Below are 23,673 nucleotides of genomic sequence, written 5' to 3'. Positions count from 1 at the left end.
ACATCTTCCCAGAGGAGTGAAGGTTTTATAAGAGCAAATGGGAACTGAAGGTGGAATGAGATGCTCAAAAAGATTCAAATACTAATTTTATGGTCAGGTGTCCACAAACTTTTGTCCACAATTACTGTTACCTTAATTTATATTATAATTAGAATTTTTTCACTGTTTCTGGATTTGTTTTTTTCAGATTGTTGGTAAAATTACCTGAAGTCGATTATCAGCTTAAAGTGAAGACAACCTTTGACAAGTGAGTTATTGTTTTTGTTTTTATGTCAAAATTGTCTGTAGGCATTTTTTAAAACAACTTAAAATAACCCTAAAATGATCTTTCCAAACAGAAAACCTTCGATGAAGCAATAAACACAAATATACAGATTAATAGTTTCAACTGGTAAAATATTAGGTCTTGTGTAGTGATGTGGTCTTTAACATTTTGCACCTGCTGTACCAGTTTTGTTCAAAAATATATTCTCGCAGACCTGCTGGTGTGTGGTTTAACGCCTAGTCTTTTTATGGTTTTTTAAAGCATGCTCTTTTTGTTTACATGCAGCAAAGTAGGTCACTGGGTTATGGTACAAAGCTTTACTTTTGACTTTACTAAATAAATGTCCAGACGTTCCACTTTATTTTCATTGAAAAATCCTCTGTTAACATGAAGAACATCTGTTAAAACTCTCAGCATTCAGATGAAATACTTTACTGTGTTGTACTGTAGAAGTTCTTCTGTAGTTGGAGATTTTCTTGTTCATCTCAGAGCAGCTCAGTAGGATTTCGGTGCGGTGACTGGGCCGGTTGTTCCATAAGAGATATCACTCCAGACCACTGTTAGCTTTTTAAATAACAATTACAGAACTCAGACGTATGATTCGGCTCATCGTCTTGTTGTACGGTGAAGTCTGTTCTAATGAGCCGCAGTCCAGATGGAACTGCATGGTGTTGAAGTGTGGAATGGTTGCCATGTTGATTCAGGGTTCCTTTTACTTTCGCTGCTCCAAAACAACCCCACCCCCCATCTTACACAAGTTCTTCTATTAGAGAGTAAAATGTCCCATTTGGATGCCACAGAACTTTCTTCCAGTCATTCACTGTCCAATTCTTGTATGTTTTTGCCTTTTTCACCAGTCTGTTGCATACAAACAAAAGGAAAATGCCTGTTTCTCAAAAACCATTATGGACTCTGTGTTTCCTAACAATCAGGAAAGCAGGTGCAAGTGTGGATAAGGTTCAATAAGGTGCAATCTTATTGTGGTGTAAAGTAAAATTTCAAAACATGTGGTAATCAAAGTGACAGGGAACATGTGATCCAGACAGGGAAGTGGGAGGCGGGAGCTTGAAAAAAATGAAACGTTTTGAATCTCGAATCCAAATCTAGCGTTAGCTGCAATCGCTATCGACTCTTTAGCTGGTTATGTCCAGCTTCAAATATTTAATCACTTACATTTTTGCCTTCTCATATTAGTTACATTCGCCTAATTCATTTGCTCGGTCACATGATCCATGCAAAACAAAATAAAATATAAATAAAAGCAAAAGTTTTGTTTACTTTTTGTTTTCGATTTCTATTTTAAAATATTTAATTCATCAATAAAACCAGCCTATAATATATTCAGTTCCTGTTTGAAACGTTTCTCTGTGAAAGCTTCTGATTTTAAATGTTGTCTATGAGGTGCAATCTGAGAGATATACGTGACCCACGTGCAAATATTCGATATAGAACCTTCTTCATGTTAAATCTCTCTCTCTCTCTCTCTCTCTCTCTCTCTCTCTCTCTCTCTCTCTCTCTCTCTCTCTCCTCTCTCTCTCTCTCTCTCATCTCTCTCTCTCTCTCTCTCTCTCTCTCTCTCTCTCTCTCTCTCTCTCTCTCTCTCTCTCTCTCTCTCTCTCTCTCTCTCTCTGTCTCTCTCTCTCTGTACACAGAGACCTCCCAGCTGGCAAAGTGTGAGTACACACCAAAACACCACTGAGAGCAGTGACTTCCTGTAGTTTGTAGGCCTGAGCCTGAGTGTGAATGTTGTTTTGTTTGTGTGTGTGTGTGTGTGTGTGTGTGTGTGTGTGTGTGTGTGTGTGTGTGTGGGTGTGTGATTGTGTGTGGGAGGGAACGTGGTGGGGGCAGTGCGTGGGTTTTGATGTGCTGTGTTGTGCTTTGCTGTGATGTGCTGTGTTGTGTTGTGCTGTGTTGTGTTGTGCTGTGCTGTGTTGTGTTGTGCTGTGTTGTGTTGTGTAGTGTTGTGCTGTGTTGTGCTGTGTTGTGTTGTGCTGTGTTGTACTGTGTTGTGTAGTGTTGTGTTGTGTTGTGCTGTACTGTGTTGTGTTGTGCTGTGTTGTGTTGTGTTGTGCTTTGTTGTGTTGTGCTGTGTTGTTATGTGTTGTGTTGTGTTGTGCTGTGTTGTACTGTGTTGTACTGTGTTGTGTTATGTTGTGCTGGGTTGTTATGTGTTGTGTTGTGCTGTGCTTTGTTGTGTTGTGCTGTGTTGTTATGTGTTGTGTTGTGCTGTGTTGTACTGTGTTGTACTGTGTTGTGTTATGTTGTGCTGTGTTGTTATGTGTTGTGTTGTGCTGTGCTGTGTTGTGTTGTATTGCATGTCTCTGTTGTGTTGTGTTGTGTTAAATCCATTCTTGATTTTGCTTTACAGCACCAGACAGTTCTTCATCCCCACCAACAACATGAAAGTGATGGATGTAGAAGAATCATCTAACGGATGCCTGTCAGTGGAGTTCAGGCATCTGGTATTGAACCCGTAAATCTGTTCATCCTGAGCTCCATCATACTTTTTATTAGTTTATAGTTTCATCCTGTTTCTGCTCATTTATGTTACAGCAGCTACAGTAGTTTCACTACGGTTCTCGTAGCACATCACGTTTACAAGAACCCTGAAACATACCGACTCTGGCACTGGAGACTCCTTCCTTTAATGTTAAATCAGAGTCTCCTGATGAAAAACATGAGCACAATCCCGTTACATAGAGCGTTGTACCTCAACCCTCTGAACTGACTGTTACTATAAAAAACCATGACGTGCTAAAGTACTAGGAGAACTACTGTGTCCATTAATATTGGCACCCTCAGTGAGCAAAGAAAACCTGTGAAATATGGTCTCCATTGCTTTTAATACTATTTTGAATATCGAGTAATTGCAAATACAACACGGTTCACAAAAACACATCACAAATCACAAATATCATGTTAAATATATGTGTGGCACAATTATTGGCACCACATCAATTTATCTGCAGAAAATATATTTAAAAGACATTTTTACTGATATTGACAAGGAATGGTGAGTTGTTCAGCCATAACTTCCTGTTTCACAAAGTGTATAAATACACAATATTGACAAAAGTATTGGGACACCTGATTTCCCCAGACATATTTGGTTCTTTCACAAAGTTTGAGGCACACAATTGTAGGATGCCTTAGCATGACATTTTCTCTTCAATAGAACAAGGAGATCCAAACATGTTCCAGTGTGCTATTATCACAAAGCCAGCTCCATGAAGATATGCTTTACATGAGTTGGAGGATGTGGAAGATCTCCTGCTATAGAGATTCAACCCTATTGAACCCTACTGACCTCTTCACCTCACCCACATCAGTACCAGACTTTACTAACACCCTTGTGTACAGCACAAATCTCCATGAAATCTAGAGAAATGGGTTATTATAAGAGAAAATATGGGATGAGACGTTCATTTTATGATTAGGTGTCCCCAAACTTTTGTTCATACAATGTATAACATAGGCTTAATTCCCCTAAGCATTCATCACAATGCGTGATGGGTGTCCACTGCTGCTACTAAAGCTATTTGTGATCTCAGTCTGGAATTGGGTTTCATGTTTAAGAGCAAATGTCTTGTTTCTCAACAGCAGCTGAAAGAGAAGAAATGCACAAACGGAACCAAAGGAAATGAGGTAAGAGCTGAAGTGCAGCCTTTTTGTGAAAAGCATTATGGTAATAAAAGAACATCAGAAGTACTGAAGGACGTGCAATTTTCTGTTCCAGGGTCCGCTCACGGTGACAGAGGAGCTCCACTCGCTCAGCTTTGAGGCCATGCTGTGTTTGCAGGGGCTGGATATCGACCTGGAGGTCTGTTTCTGTTTTTTTTTTTGTTTTAAGAAATAAAACAATGTTTATTACAAATCAGATTTTAATGTATGTAAGGTAATGGGTTTAAATAATACATTACCGCTAAATTAAAAAAACAACACAGTGGATTCACGTTTATTATTATGATTTTATTTTGTTGTATTTGTCCACCACACCTTAAAGGCCGGTCCGTGAAAATGCTGTCTGACATTAAACCGGTCCGCGGCGCAAAAAAGTTAGGGACCACTGGTTTAAATGACACATCTGGTCAGTGACCAAAGCAGCTGGAAGTGAACTAGTGATGTCTGGTTGTTGTGAGGAAAGCGTCGCAAAATAGTTGCGATTGGGTAGTTTACCTCTCGAATCTTCTACTCCGAGTCGTCTAGACGCTATGCAGTGCATCACACAGGAAACAGAGTTTAGTCTTATGCGTCCTTCTGGTCCGAGTCATTTGTTCTTTTGTCATGTGACTCCCATAGACGCTATGTCGTTATATATACATACAGTGAGGAAAATAAGTATTTGAACACCCTGCTATTTTGCAAGTTCTCCCACTTAGAAATCATGGAGGGGTCCGAAATTGTCATCGTAGGTGCATGTCCACTGTGAGAGACATAATCTAAAAAAAAAATTCCAGAAATCACAATGTATGATTTTTTAACTGTTTATTTGTATGATACAGCTGCAAATAAGTATTTGAACACCTGAGAAAGTCAATGTTGATATTTGGTACAGTAGCCTTTATTTGCAATTACAGAGTTCAAATGTTTCCTGTAGTTTTTCACCAGGTTTGCACACACTGCAGGAGGGATTTTGGCCCACTCCTCCACACAGATCTTCTCCAGATCAGTCAGGTTTCTGGCCTGTCGCTGAGAAACACGGAGTTTGAGCTCCCTCCAAAGATTCTCTATTGGGTTTAGGTCTGGAGACTGGCTAGGCCACGCCAGAACCCTCATATGCTTCTTACAGAGCCACTCCTTGGTTATCCTGGCTGTGTGCTTCGGGTCATTGTCATGTTGGAAGACCCAGCCTCGACCCATCTTCAATGCTCTAACTGAGGGAAGGAGGTTGTTCCCCAAAATCTCGCAATACATGGCCCAGGTCATCCTCTCCTTAATACAGTGCAGTCGCCCTGTCCCATGTGCAGAAAAACACCCTCAAAGCATAATGCTACCACCCCCATGCTTCACAGTAGGGATGGTGTTCTTGGGATGGTACTCATCATTCTTTTCCCTCCATAAAACGTTGAGTGGAATTATGACACAAAAGTTCTATTTTGGTCTCATCTGACCACATGACTTTCTCCCATGACTCCTCTGGATCATCCAAATGGTCATTGGCAAACTTAAGACGTGCCTGGACATGTGCTGGTTTAAGCAGGGGAACCTTCCGTGCCATGCATGATTTCAAACCATGACGTCTTAGTGTATTACCAACAGTAACCTTGGAAACGGTGGTCCCAGCTCTTTTCAGGTCATTAACCAGCTCCTCCCGTGTAGTTCTGGGCTGATTTCTCACCTTCCTTAGGATCATTGAGACCCCACGAGGTGAGATCTTGCATGGAGCCCCAGTCCGAGGGAGATTGACTGTCATGTTTAGCTTCTTCCATTTTCTAATGATTGCTCCAACAGTGGACCTTTTTTCACCAAGCTGCTTGCCAATTTCCCCGTAGCCCTTTCCAGCCTTGTGGAGGTGTACAATTCTGTCTCTAGTGTCTTTGGACAGCTCTTTGGTCTTGGCCATGTTAGTAGTTGGATTCTTACTGATTGTATGGGGTGGACAGGTGTCTTTATGCAGCTAACGACCTCAAACAGGTGCATCTAATTTAGGATAATAAATGTAGTGTAGGTGGACATTTTAAAGGCAGACTAACAGGTCTTTGAGGGTCAGAATTCTAGCTGATAGACAGGTGTTCAAATACTTATTTGCAGCTGTATCATACAAATAAATAGTTTAAAAATCATATATTGTGATTTCTGGATTTTTTTTTTTAGATTTTGTCTCTCACAGTGGACATGCACCTACCATGACAATTTCAGACCCCTCCATGATTTCTAAGTGGTAGAACTTGCAAAATAGCAGGGTGTTCAAATACTTATTTTCCTCACTGTATATAAATTATAGAAACGTTAGTCAAAGTTGGTGTATGTAAAAGTTGCTGCTTACTGAAAATGTAACATTTTTAATTTCTGATCAAAAGAACGAAATCAACTAAATGACTCAAAAAAAGATTTGTATATTTTGATGAATGAGATTCAAAGAATCAAGTTAATAAAATGTTTTGATCTTTCCATCACAAAAGTGAAGATCAGTGGTATAAAAATGTCCATTTTTGCACCAACATTGGAGACTTATACCAACAATGCTACATAAAATTCGCTTTGCTGTAAGTCAACAGCATCTTAAATACACCTGATACATATACGCTTTTTTAAAACTACATTTAAATGCAGTATGTGCTCTCTGTGAATGAGCTGTTGCTACAGAAAAGTTTAAAGGGGCATGGAAATATACAAGTATAAAAGGAATTGTGTATATATATATATATATATATATATATATATATATATATATATATATATATATATGTGTGTGTATTTTAGGGGTGTAACGGTACACAAGATTCATGGTTCAGTGTGTACTGTGGTTTTTAAGTCACGGTTCGGTTCAATTTTAATACGCTTTAGGGGAAGAAATGCAAGACATAAAATTGCTTTTTATTAACAAAGCTTATCAGTTTACATTTTTGAAACAATTTTTAATAAAATGCTTGCTTGGTTAAAATATATATTATATATTATATATATAATATATATATATATATATATATATTTTTTCAATAATTAAATCAAATTAAGTAATCGATTAAAGTGGCACAAATGTTATGGATTTAATTAAATAAAATTAATGGAAAAATGTCATTAAATATTTTACATTTGTTACCCCAGTTGGGTAATACTGGTGTGTGTGTTTTACATTTAACTTTCTAAAGATATGTTCTACTTATTTCAGCAGACTCTAATCCATCTTTCATTCATTCAGTCCCTCGATATGCGGAATTGTCAGGATTTTCTCCTTTTAAGAAAACTTTTTGAAGCTGGACATAAAACGTTAAAGAATCAATAGCGCTAGTGTTAGCCGCTAACCAGGAAGTAGCTAGCGGCTAACGCTAGAGCTATGGATTCAAGATTACATTTTTTTTCTAAGAATTAATGTAAAAGCAATGAATCTGTTTAGAGACCTCAGGCGATCGCTTATTTCAGCCCTTAAAAAATCTTTTATGCCTAATTAATAACACACAAATAAACTTGTAACAAACATAAAAAATAATAAATTATAAACAATGAAATTAACTTATTGTTCTTTATGATTGTACTTACTGATAAACTAGACATGCCATATTGCAGACAAAGTGTGCAGACACAATATTTACACAAGAGAATGATGAGAATGCACTCAAAACAATGTCTATGAAGCGACTAAACATGAAGTGTGGGGACGGAGGTGACGAGCGACGAGCAGAATGCGTGACTGGAACCAAACGTGTCAAAAGAAATGCTTCTTTCCCGAAATATGCTTGTGCTCCTACAAAGATTTTTACTAGTAAAACCGCTTGTACACCGATATTCTCGTACTACAGGGTACTCGAATATTGGGGTGGGTGGGCACTGTGTATATATATATATATATATATATATATATATATATATATATATATATATATATATATATAAATAAATATATATATATATATATATATATATATATATATATAAATAAATATATATTTAGGAGAATTAAGTTTCTAAATTTGTGAGTATTTACTCTTTAATATAATTATAACATTAGAGTGAGGTGGAGGTGAAAAACGGCCCGATTTAATTATGGAACTTATTTAAGATATCTGAACATAAAGAGATAAAAAACTAGAAGACTGCCTTGACTAAATAGTGTGTGTGTGTGTGTGTGTGTGTGTGTGTGTGTGTGTGTGTGTGTGTGTATCTAGACCTGCTCCTTGCCGTTGGTGGTGATTTCCAACGTCAGCCAGTTGCCTGCAGGTTGGGGCTCGGTCATGTGGTACAATCTGCTGACAGATGATCCAAAGGTGAGACACGAGCACATGCATGAGGGAGATGAATGTATGGAAGAAACCCTGACACTGATCTAATCACAGAGAGTATTTGCATAGAACTCATTGCATGATAACAGCCAGGCAAATGAGGATCTGTCCTCCCTAACTGCTTCCCTGTAACTGTCAACATGCTCGAGGTGAGACTGGAATGGTAAACGTGTTAGTGTTTGATGAATCCTCGAGAGTCTATCGCTCATTTGCGTCCCATAAAGTTTTTGTGAAAAAGAAAGTACACCCTCTTTGAATTCTATGGGTTTCAAGCTTCAAACATGATAAATGTCATCTGGTACTTCTCAGGTTTTTAAATTAAGTAAATACAATCTCAAGTACAATGCTACATGACATATTACAACTAAACTAACAATAGATTGTAGAACCACCTTTAGCAGCAATATCTTAAAGGTATCATTTTCTGTATGACTTTATCAGTCTCTCCAATTTGCTGTGGAGGAATTCTGGAACACTCTTCTTTACAATGTTGCTTTAGTTCTTTGAGGTTTGCAGGTTTGTTGATGCACAGCTCTCTTAAGGTCCCGCCAGAGCGTTTCACTCAGGTTGAGGTTCTGGATTTTGACTTGACAATTGCAACGCCTGGATTTTGTTCTTTTATAGATGTTGTAGATTAGCTGGTGTTTTTGCGATCATTGTCCTGCAGCATGACCCATTTTCGGCTAAGCTTTATCTGTTGGAGAGATGACCTCACATTTAACTCGAGAATACTTTGGTATATAGATAAGTTCATGCTCGACTCAAGTTGCCCAGGTGCTGTAACTGCAAAACAAGCATTGAACATCAGCATTGTACATGGCCAAGCATTTCCACTTTGGTCCTCTCTGTTTAAAAGACCAGAAGTCTTCCAGGAGTCTTTTCCAGAAGTCTTTCCAGAAGTCTTGTGGTTTGTTAAAAACCATACTTGTTCAGGTGTTTTCTTATTGTAATGTCATGAACTTTTACATTTAGCATTCTGAATGAGGCCTGTAGATTCTGAGATGCAACTCTGAAATTTTCTCTGAGCCTTGAATTGTATGACCTTGTTAAGTATTTCCTGGGACATCCGCTCCTGGAATGATTGGCCTGAATATTTTGGTTTTTATTTTCCAGTTTGGCCTTTTGTAAAAAAAAATTAATAATGACAATTTATGTCATGTGCTGTACATTCGAAGCTGTATTTACCCAATTTTAAATTCCTGATAAAGGCCAGATGATTTTTTTATTATATCCTGAAATGTAAATTCATAGAATTCATAGAGGGTGTACTTTCTTTTACACATGACAGTATATACACATCAAAAATAAAACAAATCTGACTAGAGGATTTGTATGTGTAGAGTAAGGAGGGAATGGAAAATTTAATACACACCAAAGACATCCTATACACTTCTGTGCTTCAAACATTGTGGTAACAGTTTGTGGAAGAATCACGTGGTTGGAAAAGGCAGGTGTCCCAATACTTTTGGCAATATAGTGTATTTAGATTCTATGGACAGTTCTGTGGAAAGTTTATCGGAGAATGAATATAAATCTCTTTTTTCTCTCTCTCTCTCTCCTTGTTGATTGTGTAGAACCTGGCATTTTTCAGCAACCCATCCAGGGCCAGCTGGAGCCAACTCTCCGAGGTCATCAGCTGGCAGTTCTCCAGCTTCGCTGGCCGTGGGCTTAATAAAGAGCAGATGAGCATGCTGGGAGATAAACTTCTGGGTCAGTGGTCACTGGTGTCATGTAACAAGTAACGACTCCCAAACAACATCTAGTCTATACATGTTAGGTATATCATCACGTTCTCGTGATCAAAGAAAGTCTGCAAAAATGATAGTGTTAGATATTTAGGAGGACCATCTTGCAGTATTTAATTTAACATGTAGGCTATGTATGTGTATATATGAATATAAGCACCCTTTGTAAAATTGGCATCCTAGGTTGGCCTCCATATAGGCCTCCAACACTGGGTCCATATTCTCCTCCACCACCGCCACTTCCAGCTGTATTTGTTTGCATTGCTGATGATGTTCTATACTTTGAGCTGTAGCCCATGATCCAGTAGGCATCATCATCGTACAGTCTACATACAAGTCATACCAACGTTTATTAGATCTGCCACACAGTGTATTTTGTAATGGTTTTATAAGCTTGCTAAAAGCACTCAGTCTGTCAAAGGCATTAACAAGAACCCAATGTTCAGGAAATTAGCAAGACCATTAAAAAGGATTATATATTCCCATTTATGACTTTTGGCTCACTTTTTTTACTCAGTGGAGTTGTACATGTGTCCCCATAACACAGGTTAAATCTGTAGGTGTGAACACACAGAAAATGTAAAGAACGTGCAGCGAGTCTGTGCGAGTCTCAGGGTGTGTTTGTAAATAAAGGTGTGATATGCTAAAGGTGAAACATATTTCATTATCATGTCCTGTTCTCTTTAAAGGTCAACACGCTTCATATAACGACTGCCAGGTGGCTTGGTCCAAATTCTGCAAGGTACGTCCTCAAGTCCCACAAAGTCTTTACACATCCTTCTTTTGTCTCCTAATTAAAGTCTGCGTGCAGGTGTTCCAGACGGACTTTACCTGAAGTATTAACACACAACACGGCAGAGTGTGGCTTTTACGTGCCTCAGAGTAGTGTGTGTTGAGTAGTGAGTTCTGAGTGTAAACACAGTACAAACAATACCATCACAACCAACTCTGATATCAGCATAAAAAAGGAAGAAAAAATAGGAAGGTAAAAAGGAAGGAAGGATTTACCCTAAGGAAGGATAGGAAAGAAGGAATAAAGGAAGGAAGAATGTAAAGCAAGCAGGGAAGAATAGGAAGGAAAGAATGATTGAAAGAAGAGAGGAAAGAAATTAATGATAGACAAAAAAAGAATAAAGGAAGAAAGGATAAAAAAGAAGAATAGATTAAAAGGACAAAAGGAAGGAAGGAAGGAAGGAAGGAAACAAAGGAAGCAAGGAAGGAAGGATAGGAAATATAAAAAGGAAGGAAGGAAGAAAATAAAAAAGGGAGGAATGATTTATCGGAAGGAAGGAAGGAAGAAAGGAAGGAAGGAAGGAAGGAAGGAAGGAAGGAAGAATGTAAAGGAAGCAGGGAAGAATAGGAAGGAAAGAACGATTGAAAGAAGGGAAGAAAGAAATGAATGATAGACAAAAAAGAATAATGGAAGAAAGGATAAAAAAGAAGGATAGATAGAAAGGACAGAAGTAAGGAAGGATACAAAAGAAGCAAGGAAGGAAGGATAGAAAATATAAAAAAAGGAAGGAAGGAAAGAAAATTAAAAAGGGAGGAAGGATTTATCGGAAGGAAGGAAGGAAGGAAGGAAGGAAGGAAGGAAGGAAGGAAGAATGTAAAGGAAGCAGGGAAGAATAGGAAGGAAAGAACGATTGAAAGAAGGGAAGAAAGAAATGAAAGATAGACAAAAAAGAATAAAGGAAGAAAGGATAAAAAAGGATAGATAGAAAGGACAGAAGGAAGGATACAAAAGAACCAAGGAAGGAAGGATAGGAAATATAAAAAGGAAGGAAGAAAATAATGAAAAGGGAGGAAGGATTTATCAGAAGGAAGGAAGGAATGATAGAAAGAAAAGAAGGATTGACAAAAATGAAGGAATAAAGGATAGACAGGAAGGAGGGAAGGAAAGAATAGGAAGGAAGGATAAGAGAATGAAAAGGAAGAATAGTAGGCTAAAGAAAGAAGGAAGAAATAAAGAACAAAAAAAAGAAAGAAATTATGAAAAAAAAGACAGTTTAGCATTTACCAGATACATAAATAAAGAGTAAATCGAGAATTTTATTAATTTATTGTTATGTCTGCAGGAGTAAATACTTCCTGACATCACTGCACATGACTGTATTATCAGAGAAGAGAGTGTGAAACCCTGTAGAGATGATGTTCTAATAAATGTAGTCCACTATTATTTCTCTTTACCTGCACTTACAGTTGCCATTTGTTGCATTTTCAGGAAAACATACCTGGGAAGTCGTTCAGTTTCTGGCTGTGGCTCGACTCCATCCTGGAGCTCATAAAAAAACATCTACTTCCTGTTTGGATTGACGGGTGAGTGGAATGCACCACTCATAAAACTACCCTCTTGAAAGAAGCACCATTAATTTTCACCTTTAGACATGTTTTTTGGAATTTTGAAATTCAAAAATTATAGAAGGAGTCTCCAGTGTCAGTCACATTGAAAAACACACTGTATGTGTAAAAGTTTGTGGACACCTGACCATAAGATCGGTGGTTCCCGTTCAGCAACACATGTGTAACCTGTTCAATGGAAAGCGTGGCATCATCGGCAGTGTCACGTCACAACCAGGAAGCTATAAAAAAACACGCAAGGAGTGAAGCTGGTGCCAGCTTATGTTTGTTTATGAAGCGCTCTATGTGTTTTCTATGTCAATTGTCTGTCAATCCGAAAAAAAAATTTTTTTATAGTTCCTGTGCTCGCATGTCCATGAGTGGACACTCCACTCTCCGAAGCACTCTTCGCTCCTCATGATTCTGGCCATAGTTCCTGGGGCTTGCAAAACTTTTTTGCATGTTTCGGAAGCAAGCATTTTGGCATTTTTTCCCCATGCGACGTAAGCCTTCCTCTGGGGGTGCTCTTTGCAAATCGGAAGTCAAGAAGCTCATGGAGGTTGTGACTCGGGCCATTGCCAAGCTAGATCCAGCTTGGCTGGCTGATAAGCAGAGAGCGTCTGCAACCCACATCACAACCTCCACGTTGGGGTCTGCAGTTCTTTCTGGACTGAGGTGTCCAGGTCCTGGGAAAAGCCATAGTCGGCCCACCTCTTTAATCCCAAGGCAGCTTTGTACTCCAACGTGATGGGACTAAAAGCACATGGTTATGGGTCGATGCCCCGGGTTGAAGAGCCAGCTATCTCTCCCCAGGTATTGCATCGTCCCTCAAGACCCTGACATTGCCCACCAAGTCCCTGCGTAATACTTTGGTGCTCTTGGGTAAGGCTTACGACTCAGCGGGTCAAGCCGTTGCATGCCCACAAACCATGGCGGTGCTTCAGGCATATCAGGCAGACCTGCTGCGAGATCTAGATGTGGGGGACATCTCAGGCAGCCAGCAGGTCAAGGAACTCCACCATACGGTGGATGTAGCTGTCAAGGACACATAAGAGACTGCTTTGGCCATTGGCCGGTCTATGGCCGCCATAGCCTCCACTGAGTGGCATTTATGGCTCACCCTTTTAGATCTTTCTGATAGGGGCAGGGCCGTACTGCTGGATGCCCCTCTAATGCTGACTGGCCTGTTCGGCAACTCCGTGAACAAGGTAGTCGACCGATTTCAGGAGGCCAAAGAAGCGTTTCAGCAGTTCCTCCCATGTCGCTCTCTTGGGGCTGCTCTGCAGGCGCAGCGCAAAGCACAACCCAGCACCTCCTGTCAGCAGGAGGTCCAAAAACAGAGCATCGCTACTCGCACTCCTCCGCCAGGGGATCCTGTGCAACGCTCTTGGCCGAAGACCCATTAGACAGCTCTGAGATTCCGGTTTCTCTACCGAGGTCATAGAGACCGTTTGCAAATCTAGAGCTTCCTCTACGAGGAGGTCGTATGCCACGAGATGGCATCTGAACAGTGGATGGTGCCAACTGCCTGGTTGGTTCAGTGCTGGAATTCCTTCAGGAACAGTTCGCCAGAGGGTTGGCTCCGTCAACCCTCAAAGTCTACACGTCCGCAATTGTGGCTTATCATGCCCCCGTGGCAGGGCAATCACTGGGCAGAGACCTGCTAGTGACACGTTTAGGATAGAAACAAAGAAAGTAATGATGAAAAGAAGGAAGGAAAGAAGAATAGAAACAAATGAAAGAAGGAAGAAAGGAAGGAAGAAATTATAGACAGGAAAGAAGGAAGAATAGTAGGGAAGAAAGGAAGGATAGAAAGGAACAATATAAAAGAAGATTAGAAAGAGGGGAAGGAATGAAAGATAAAAACAAGAGATTGTGGGAAGGAAGAAATAATAGGAAGGAACGAAGGAAGGATAGAAAGGAAGGTAGGATATAATAGAATGAAGAAAGGATACAAAGGAAGAAAGGAATGAAGGAAGAAGGGAAGGAAGGAAGGAAGGAAGGAAGGAAGGAAGGAAGGAAGGAAGGAAGGATACAAAGGAAAGAAGGAAGCATAGGAAGGAAGGATAGAAAGGAAGGATAAAAAGGAAGGACCTATAGCAATTCCAGACTTCATCACATCACGTTTGTGCTGTTGACCATACAATGTGTCTTTCTTGTACCTGTGTGTCTGCTGGAAAAAAATAACAATCATACCTTGCGCCATCTGCAGGTACATTATGGGGTTTGTGAGTAAGGAGATGGAGCGTGCTTTGCTTAAGGACCGGGAGTCTGGGACGTTCCTGCTGCGCTTCAGCGAAAGTCATCTTGGAGGAATCACCTTCACCTGGGTGGAGCAGGAAAACGGTAAGAGCTCTCATGCTTCCACATCAGATCTGGAGAAGGAACGGGAAACGAATAGCTTTTACCCTGGAGAACCTTCTTGTGTTTTCACACAACACCACCACCCACAAAGCAGAGTGTGGAGTTATAGGATAGCAGCATAGAAAGAAAGGAAAGAAAGGAAAGAAGGATAGATAGATAGATAGATAGATAGATAGATAGATAGATAGATAGATAGATAGATAGATAGATAGATAGATAGATAGATAGATAGAAAATCTGCTGTGGTGAAGGTGTTTAATGGCAGGTAGTTGGGTGCCAGTGATGCATTAAGCGGTTTTGACCACCCTTTACAGGGTTTTGCGTTCACACACAGTGGCGCCTCCATACCATACAGTGATGGAGTTGGACAGGATGCTCTAGATTATTCATTTTATTACAGTCCCAGGGGACAGATGAGCTTTCTTAAGACTACTCAAGAAGTACATTCGCTGTTGTGCCTTCCTAACCAGAGCTGAAGTGTTCCGGTGCCAGGATAGATCATCAGAGATGTGAACTCCATGGAACTTAAGGCTGGAGACCCTCTTTACCTCAGTTTCAATGATGTAGACTGGAGAGTGTCTCCTGCTGTTAGTTTTCCCAAAGTCCTCAATGAGCTCCTTAGTCTTAGTAGAAGGTCAGGTGTGGGTGACGTACCATGCTGTCAGGCTTCGGATCTTTTCCCTGTAGGTCACTTAATTGTGGTTGCTAATCTGGATGACCACGGTGGTGTCATCTGCATACTTAAATATGTTGGAGATATACAGAGGAGCACAATCGTGGGTGAACAGGGAGTAGTGGGCTCAGGACAGAGCCCTGCGGGATGCCGTTGTTTAGAATGAGGGTTGAGGATACCTGTCTGAGGTCTGTTGGTGAGAAAGTCCAGAATCCATCTGCATTTGGAGATGCAGTACAGTGGGAACAACTGTATTGAACACAGAACTAGCATTCACACCTAATAATAAAATGTCCACGTGTCCTAATTATCTGTTTGGCTCTTTTCTCAGGTGAGGCAAAATTCATGTCTGTAGAGCCCTACACCAAAAACCGCCTCAGCGCACTTCCTATCGCTGATATTATCCGGGATTATAAAGTCATCGCAGATGGGATCGTCCCAGAGAACCCTCTGAAATTCCTTTATCCGGACATCCCAAAAGACGAAGCATTCGGGAAACATTACAACAGTCAGCTGAACAAAGGCGAGTTATGAACAAAGGCTTAACACGTTTCATTAAAAAAAAATAATCACACGCACATTTCTGACTTCCTGTCTCTTTCTGCACTTACAGTTTGCCCGTACATACCGACTATTCTGATTCCCATCTCTCTGAAGTAAGTTTAATATTAGATCTTGTTTTTTACCCCAGTGTCTCATTATCTGGTGGTATCTATAAGACCTGTCGTGGTTGTGTTTGTTCAGCACATCTCCTCTTTCCTGCTCGTCTCCGGAGCCACCGTTATCCCCGGGAATGTCGCACATGCTCAGCCAGCACATCAGCCCCTTCGAGATCGAAAGTGTTGTAAGTATTGCTAGTTTTCTTCCTCTATTCTCATCCTTCCCTCGATCATTATGCTAACAGATTTAAATTACGACATATTACGACACATACGATTGTGTGTGTGTGTGTGTGTGTGCGTGTGTGTGTGTGTGTGTGTTGTGTGTATATATACAGTGAGGAAAATAAGTATTTGAACACCCTGCTATTTTGCAAGTTCTCCCACTTAGAAATCATGGAGGGGTCTAAAATTGTCTTCGTAGGTGCATGTCCACTGTGAAAGACATAATCTAAAAAAATAATCCAGAAATCACAATAAATGATTTTTAAACTATTTATTTGTATGATACAGCTGCAAATTAGTATTTGAACACCTGTCTATCAGCTAGAATTCTGACCCTCAAAGACCTGTTAGTCTGCCTTTAAAATGTCCACCTCCACTACATTTATTATCCTAAATTAGATGCACCTGTTTGAGGTCGTTAGCTGCATAAAGACACCTGTCCACCCCATACAATCAGTAAGAATCCAACTACTAACATGTCCAAAGACACTAGAGACAAAATTGTACACCTCCACAAGGCTGGAAAGGGCTACGGGGAAATTGCCAAGCAGCTTGGTGAAAAAAGGTCCACTGTTGGAGCAATCATTAGAAAATGGAAGAAGCTAAACATGACTGTCAATCTCCCTTGGACTGGGGCTCCATGCAAGATCTCACCTCGTGGGGTCTCAATGATCCTAAGGAAGGTGAGAAATCAGCCCAGAACTACACGGGAGGAGCTGGTCAATGACCTGAAAAGAGCTGCGACCACCGTTTCCAAGGTTACTGTTGGTAATACACTAAGACGTCATGGTTTGAAATCATGCATGGCACGGAAGGTTCCCCTGCTTAAACCAGCACATGTCCAGGCACGTCTTAAGTTTGCCAATGACCATTTGGATGATCCAGAGGAGTCATGGGAGAAAGTCATGTGGTCAGATGAGACCAAAATAGAACTTTTGGGTCATAATTCCACTAAACGTGTTTGGAGGAAGAAGAATGATGAGTACCATCCCAAGAACACCATCCCTACTGTGAAGCATGGGGGTGGTAGCATCATGCTTTGGGGGTGTTTTTCTGCACATGGGACAGGGCGACTGCACTGTATTAAGGAGAGGATGACCGGGGCCATGTATTGTGAGATTTTGGGGAACAACCTCCTTCCCTCAGTTAGAGCATTGAAGATGGGTCGAGGCTGGGTCTTCCAACATGACAATGACCCAAAGCACACAGCCAGGATAACCAAGGAGTGGCTCTGTAAGAAGTATATCAAGGTTCTGGCGTGGCCTAGCCAGTCTCCAGACCTAAACCCAATAGAGAATCTTTGGAGGGAGCTCAAACTCCGTGTTTCTAAGCGACAGGCCAGAAACCTGACTGATCTAGAGAAGATCTGTGTGGAGGAGTGGGCCAAAATCCCTCCTGCAGTGTGTGCAAACCTGGTGAAAAACTACAGGAAACGTTTGACCTCTGTAATTGCAAACAAAGGCTACTGTACCAAATATTAACATTGACTTTCTCAGGTGTTCAAATACTTATTTGCAGCTGCATCATACAAATAAATAGTTAAAAAATCACACATTGTGATTTCTGGATTTTTTTTTTTTTAGTATGTCTTTCACAGTGGACATGCACCTACGATGACAATTTCAGACCCCTCCATGATTTCTGAGTGGGAGAACTTGCAAAGTAGCAGGGTGTTCAAATACTTACTCACTGTATATGTACTATAGGTCATGCTTTTTTTTTGTATCCTTTTACAGTTATATTTTGTAATATCATATTTACAAAAAAAAACACGAAGTGTAAATGTGTAAATTCAGACAATATGATGATGTCATAAAAAATTATTTTTTTATGAGAAATTCAAATAATTATTGTGTTCTTTTTTTAATTGGAAATGTAGGAAATTGGAAATTATTCAGTATTTATATTGATTGATTGATTTATTTGTTTACAGATGAGCTCATTATAGACCTTCCTGCATTCTCTCTGCTCCGGCACGAAGACATAAAAGGCGTGTGAGAAATACCGTGTGTGTGTGTGTGTGTGTGTGTTATGGTGTGTGTGTTTAAAATCACTTCCTTGTCTTTGTCCACTCCTGCAATCTCACATATCCTCTTTCTGTACATTTTATCTGATAAAAACTGAATGTTTTGACGCACAGGGTTTGAAAACTGAATGTAATGTATAAATATCAGAAACGGTCCGGAATCCAAAAGGACATAACCACATTCACTCGGTGGATTCGAGCATCTCTAAGGATTTGAGACACATGATGTCGAGCAGGAATAAAACTGAAATCGACGATCCCGATCAGTAATCTGTGCAGTCTCCATGACGTGTCTGGTTTTCCTTTTGTTTCTGTCCGTATTCTTTTTATTTTTTTATTTTTGTAAGGAAATGTAACACGTTTTCTGCTCCATGAATGTATCATTTGTTTTGATTTTCAATAAAAATTATAAAACAGTCATGTTCCCTTTTGGTGATGTAGAAATCCCCAGGCCTGGATTATTACAGCGCACACACAATAACTCAGAATGACAGTATGATGGACATTTTAAATAAATAAAAGAGGAATAAAACACTCTGTGTTATGCTGTTACAGGAAATTAATCAACAATGGGGTTTAGAGGTGAATTAGAGTCACAGGTGTGATGGAGATGGTTTGGACGTGTGCAGAGGAGGGACATGGGGTATATCAGTAGGAGAATGCTGAGGATGGAGCCACTAGGAAGGAGGAAAAGAGGAAGACCAAGGAGGAAGTTTATTGATGTGGTGAGGAAACTCATGCAGGTAGTTGGGTTGAAAGAGGCAGATGTAGAAGACAGGGGGGTATGAAGACTAATGATCTGCTGTGGCGACACCTAATGGGAGTAGCCGAAAAAAGAAGAAGAAGAAGAAGAAGAAGAAGAAGAGGCAGAAGGAGAAGTTTTTTTTTATTCTTTGTTGCATTGATAAAGTCGACCAGCAGGTGGCGGCACTGAACAATATCTTCTCCACATGTTCAGTAGGTGTAAGTATGTGGTTATGTGTTTCTGTTTGTCTGTGTGTGTGTGTATGGAGCTCATAATGTAAAATTGCATAAAAACAAACCATGCCACCAATTAAAAGTGAGAAGGTCCCAGTAGACACCCACACCATTACAACACCAATACAATGTCCATTAAAAGCAGTGCAATTCCCAGTATGTCTACTACAACTAGTACAAATTGTAGGAGGGTTTCTGTTGTATTGTTTTTCATGGGTGAGTGCAGTAGGATATTAATCGATCTATTGATCGACAAGGAACCATCATCATTATTATTGTTTTTATTATTGTTTTTATTATTATTATTATTATTATTATAAATGGAAGATGTAGGTGAATAAAGCTGTGAGCCATGTGATCATCGGTTTGTTTTACAAGGAAATTATGGAATTGGCACACACACACACACACACACACACACACACACACACACACACACACACACACACACACACACACACACACACACACATTTCAAGTCTTCAGACCAGTTTAACTTTTCACGGAATGCACGTGGTTTCCTCCCCACATGCTCTCCTGAGCCTCCACCTACTGTTCTCGGTGGTGTTTCTCAGCTCTGCCTCACACTGTTTCCTTCTCTCTGCTCTGTATCTCCATACCGAACTCCAGTATTTAGCTCTTTGTGAGGCTGATCATTTTACTGCTCTTTGGTTTTGACTGTAATTTTATATCAGCAGTCTGCTACAGTCTGCTACCATGTATCTTCATGGAGCTGGATTGGTGCACAGGGGCATTGTCATACTGGAACAGGTTTGGATCTCCTAGTTCAAGTGATGGGACACTTTACCGAATACATAGTGGTCCTATAAAATTGTGTGTCAGTTCTTTTGTCCCTCATGGTGTCCCATCATATGTACGTTTGCATGTATGTACATATACAGTGAGGAAAATAAGTATTTGAACACCCTGCTATTTTGCAAGTTCTCCCACTTAGAAATCATGGAGGGGTCTGAAATTGTCATCGTAGGTGCATGTCCACTGTGAGAGACATAATCTAAAAAAAAAAAATCCAGAAATCACAATGTATGATTTTTTAACTATTTATTTGTATGATACAGCTGCAAATAAGTATTTGAACACCTGAGAAAGTCAATGTTAATATTTGGTACAGTAGCCTTTGTTTGCAATTAAAGAGGTCAAATGTTTCCTGTAGTTTTTCACCAGGTTTGCACACACTGCAGGAGGGATTTTGGCCCACTCCTCCACACAGATCTTCTCTAGATCACTCAGGTTTCTGGCCTGTCGCTGAGAAACACGGAGTTTAAGCTCCCTCCAAAGATTCTCTATTGGGTTTAGGTCTGGAGACTGGCTAGGCCACGCCAGAACCTTGATATGCTTCTTACAGAGCCACTCCTTGGTTATCCTGGCTGTGTGCTTCGGGTCATTGTCATGTTGGAAGACCCAGCCTCGACCCATCTTCAATGCTCTAACTGAGGGAAGGAGGTTGTTTCCCAAAATCTCGCAATACATGGCCCCGGTCATCCTCTCCTTAATACAGTGCAGTCGCCCTGTCCCATGTGCAGAAAAACACCCCCAAAGCATGATGCTACCACCCCCATGCTTCACAGTAGGGATGGTGTTCTTGGGATGGTACTCATCATTCTTCTTCCTCCAAAAACGTTTAGTGGAATTATGACCCAAAAGTTCTATTTTGGTCTCATCTGACCACATGACTTTCTCCCATGACTCCTCTGGATCATCCAAATGGTCATTGGCAAACTTAAGACGTGCCTGGACATGTGCTGGTTTAAGCAGGGGAACCTTCCTTGCCATGCATGATTTCAAACCCTGACGTCTTAGTGTATTACCAACAGTAACCTTGGAAACGGTGGTCGCAGCTCTTTTCAGGTCATTGACCAGCTCCTCCCGTGTAGTTCTGGGCTGATTTCTCACCTTCCTTAGAATCATTGAGACCCCACGAGGTGAGATCTTGCATGGAGCCCCAGTCCGAGGGAGATTGACAGTCATGTTTAGCTTCTTCCATTTTCTAATGATTGCTCCAACAGTGGACCTTTTTTCACCAAGCTGCTTGGCAATTTCCCCGTAGCCCTTTCCAGCCTTGTGGAGGTGTACCATTTCGTCTCTAGTGTCTTTGGACAGCTCTTTGGTCTTGGCCATGTTAGTAGTTGGATTCTTACTGATTGTATGGGGTGGACAGGTGTCTTTATGCAGCTAACGACCTCAAACAGGTGCATCTAATTTAGGATAATAAATGTAGTGGAGGTGGACATTTTAAAGGCAGACTAACAGGTCTTTGAGGGCCAGAATTCTAGCTGATAGACAGGTGTTCAAATACTTATTTGCAGCTGTATCATACAAATAAATAGTTAAAAAATCATATATTGTGATTTCTGGATTTTTTAGATTATGTCTCTTACAGTGGACATGCACCTACGATGACAATTTCAGACCCCTCTATGATTTCTAAGTGGGAAAATTTGCAAAATAGCAGGGTGTTCAAATACTTATTTTCCTCACTGTATATAAGATATCTACATTCTTGTTGTAACCCCACACCCTGTTAATTTTCAACTCTTAATTTACCACCTTTTATTACACAACCAGCATCTTATCAGTCATCATATTGTGCTGGATTTAACTGCTGTATCTAAACAGGATTGGTTCCCAGTCATCAGGTTAAATGAAGCTCCGCCCAATGCTGCCACATCCTGAGTTGCGTTTTGGAAACTTTACAGCAGGAGGTCGCACCCTGAGAAGAACAGCCGGACCAGAAAGGGGCGGGGCGAACATGTGCGCATTCACCGCTGATTGGCTGTTTACTGGAGGTTGGGCGAAGCACTAGAATCTGGTATTCTGATTGGCTGAGAGACCCGAGCTCAGCTGATTCAGGGTCTGGAGCTTTTCATGTCTGAGGGTGAAGACGCTGGAAGAAAGAAAGCTGCTGCAGATTGCTGGAGAAAACCCGAACATCTGATCAACACAAATCTGTCTCATACAACCCCCATTTCTCTCCCCGCTTCTGCAGACTACAGGTTTCCTTCCAAGGCTTTTGGAAAGGTAAGGTATTTTATAATAGCACGAGCACGTGACCCAGTTATAAAACTTTAGAAATGTTTAACTGAACGCAGGGGTTCATTTTCTACAGTTTTATTTTTATTGTTGCTCTGGTTTTAAAATCATTAAATAGTATTTCATATAATAATAATAATAATAATAATAATAATAATAATAATAATAATAATAATAATTAACAACAATAATAATAACATTAATAATAATATATATATTAGATGTGTGTGTATATTGTACCTAGCAGTATGGTTTAGGAGAAAGTGTGTTTAAGAATTCACACCAAGGCAATATTGTTAGGGTGTTGTACAGTATCAAGTATCGAAACCTTGGACATCCAGAGACCACATCCTAATTATTTTAATATTCTAAACTTTAGTAGATTCAACAACCAGGGAAAGAAGACATACTATGAAATACTGAACAGTATATTTAGGATTTAACTTCATGCTACACTCATTAACAGGAGACAGGATACAGACAAGCGCATATTGTTTCTAGTTTGTCTTTTGTGGGCACCTTTGGGATGAATGTGAACTCTGACTGCCTCCTCACCTCACCTATATTTTACCTGACTTTACTCTGACTTTACTTATAAAATCTTTCAAATCTCCACCAAATCTAGTGGAACATCTTCCCAGAAGAGTGGAGGTGTTCACTGATAAACGCTCAGGTGCCAAATGCAATTCCAGTACAAAGCCATATTCATGGTTTTTAATAGTTTCATCCAAAAGAATCTTTAGATAGAATCCACTTTCTTTGCATTTCCTCTCCAGATTCTGAGATTTTTATTTAAAAATCAGAGAAACCATCAATAAATATGTTTACTCAAAGTGAGTCATATAACTTCCACTTCTGCTTCAATTTTGCCGTGTAGGAGTCACACTGGGTTTGGAGCCCTCTGTGAACGTTACACTTTATATGGTGATGCGAGTGTGTATCTAAACGTTAATTATGGGCTACATAATTTGTCCTTTCTTTACTGGGGGCCTGTAACAAAAAATGACATCCCGGAGTGACTACCAGTATCATTGTGAAGATTTTATTATGATTTTAAATGTATTTATTCTGCCTCCTAATGCTAGATTAGTTTATTATTTTGTTCTGCACCATACATACAAGTGATCATTACTTTTCAAGAGATATTCTGCCTATTAAAATAGCATTATTACTATCATAATCACATTTTTTCAGAGTCATTGCTTTTGAAATTAAAATAGACTTATTTATGTCTATGTTTGGTGGGTGAATAAAAAACAAACAAACAGATGCTACATTAATAACTAGAGTTTGACCGATAGTGGATGTTACCGATACTGATAGCGGGGTTTGGATCGCGCTTGCCGAATAACGATTAATCAGCCAATACTGGATTAAAAAAAGAAACAAAGAAACAAACAAAAATAACAC

General features: G+C 40.0%; 1 protein-coding gene across 7 annotated transcripts in view; it reads left to right on the top strand.

Annotated features, from left to right (window-relative positions):
* Positions 1–18,650, top strand: part of stat4 (signal transducer and activator of transcription 4) — a 36,677-nt gene extending 18,027 nt beyond the window's left edge. For 4 of the 7 annotated variants that reach the window (XM_083536269.1, XM_083536268.1, XM_083536265.1 and 1 more), the window contains 14 exons: positions 188–247; positions 1,918–1,938; positions 2,634–2,727; positions 3,866–3,910; positions 4,002–4,085; positions 8,092–8,190; positions 9,780–9,915; positions 10,640–10,692; positions 12,172–12,266; positions 14,500–14,633; positions 15,656–15,847; positions 15,938–15,980; positions 16,069–16,168; positions 18,142–18,650. In XM_083536269.1, the coding sequence (XP_083392395.1) occupies positions 188–247; positions 1,918–1,938; positions 2,634–2,727; positions 3,866–3,910; positions 4,002–4,085; positions 8,092–8,190; positions 9,780–9,915; positions 10,640–10,692; positions 12,172–12,266; positions 14,500–14,633; positions 15,656–15,847; positions 15,938–15,980; positions 16,069–16,168; positions 18,142–18,156 (1,171 nt within the window). In that variant the 3' untranslated portion in view covers positions 18,157–18,650. The remainder of the gene's footprint in view (positions 1–187; positions 248–1,917; positions 1,939–2,633; positions 2,728–3,865; positions 3,911–4,001; positions 4,086–8,091; positions 8,191–9,779; positions 9,916–10,639; positions 10,693–12,171; positions 12,267–14,499; positions 14,634–15,655; positions 15,848–15,937; positions 15,981–16,068; positions 16,169–18,141) is intronic. The other 3 variants (XM_083536267.1, XM_083536271.1, XM_083536270.1) reach the window with 1 other exon arrangement.
* The last annotated feature ends 5,023 nt before the right edge of the window (positions 18,651–23,673 follow it).

This window comes from Silurus aristotelis, assembly GCF_946808225.1.
Source record: "Silurus aristotelis genome assembly, chromosome: 3".
Classification (NCBI taxonomy): Eukaryota; Metazoa; Chordata; class Actinopteri; order Siluriformes; family Siluridae; genus Silurus; species Silurus aristotelis.
This window is presented reverse-complemented; position numbering and strand designations above follow the sequence as displayed.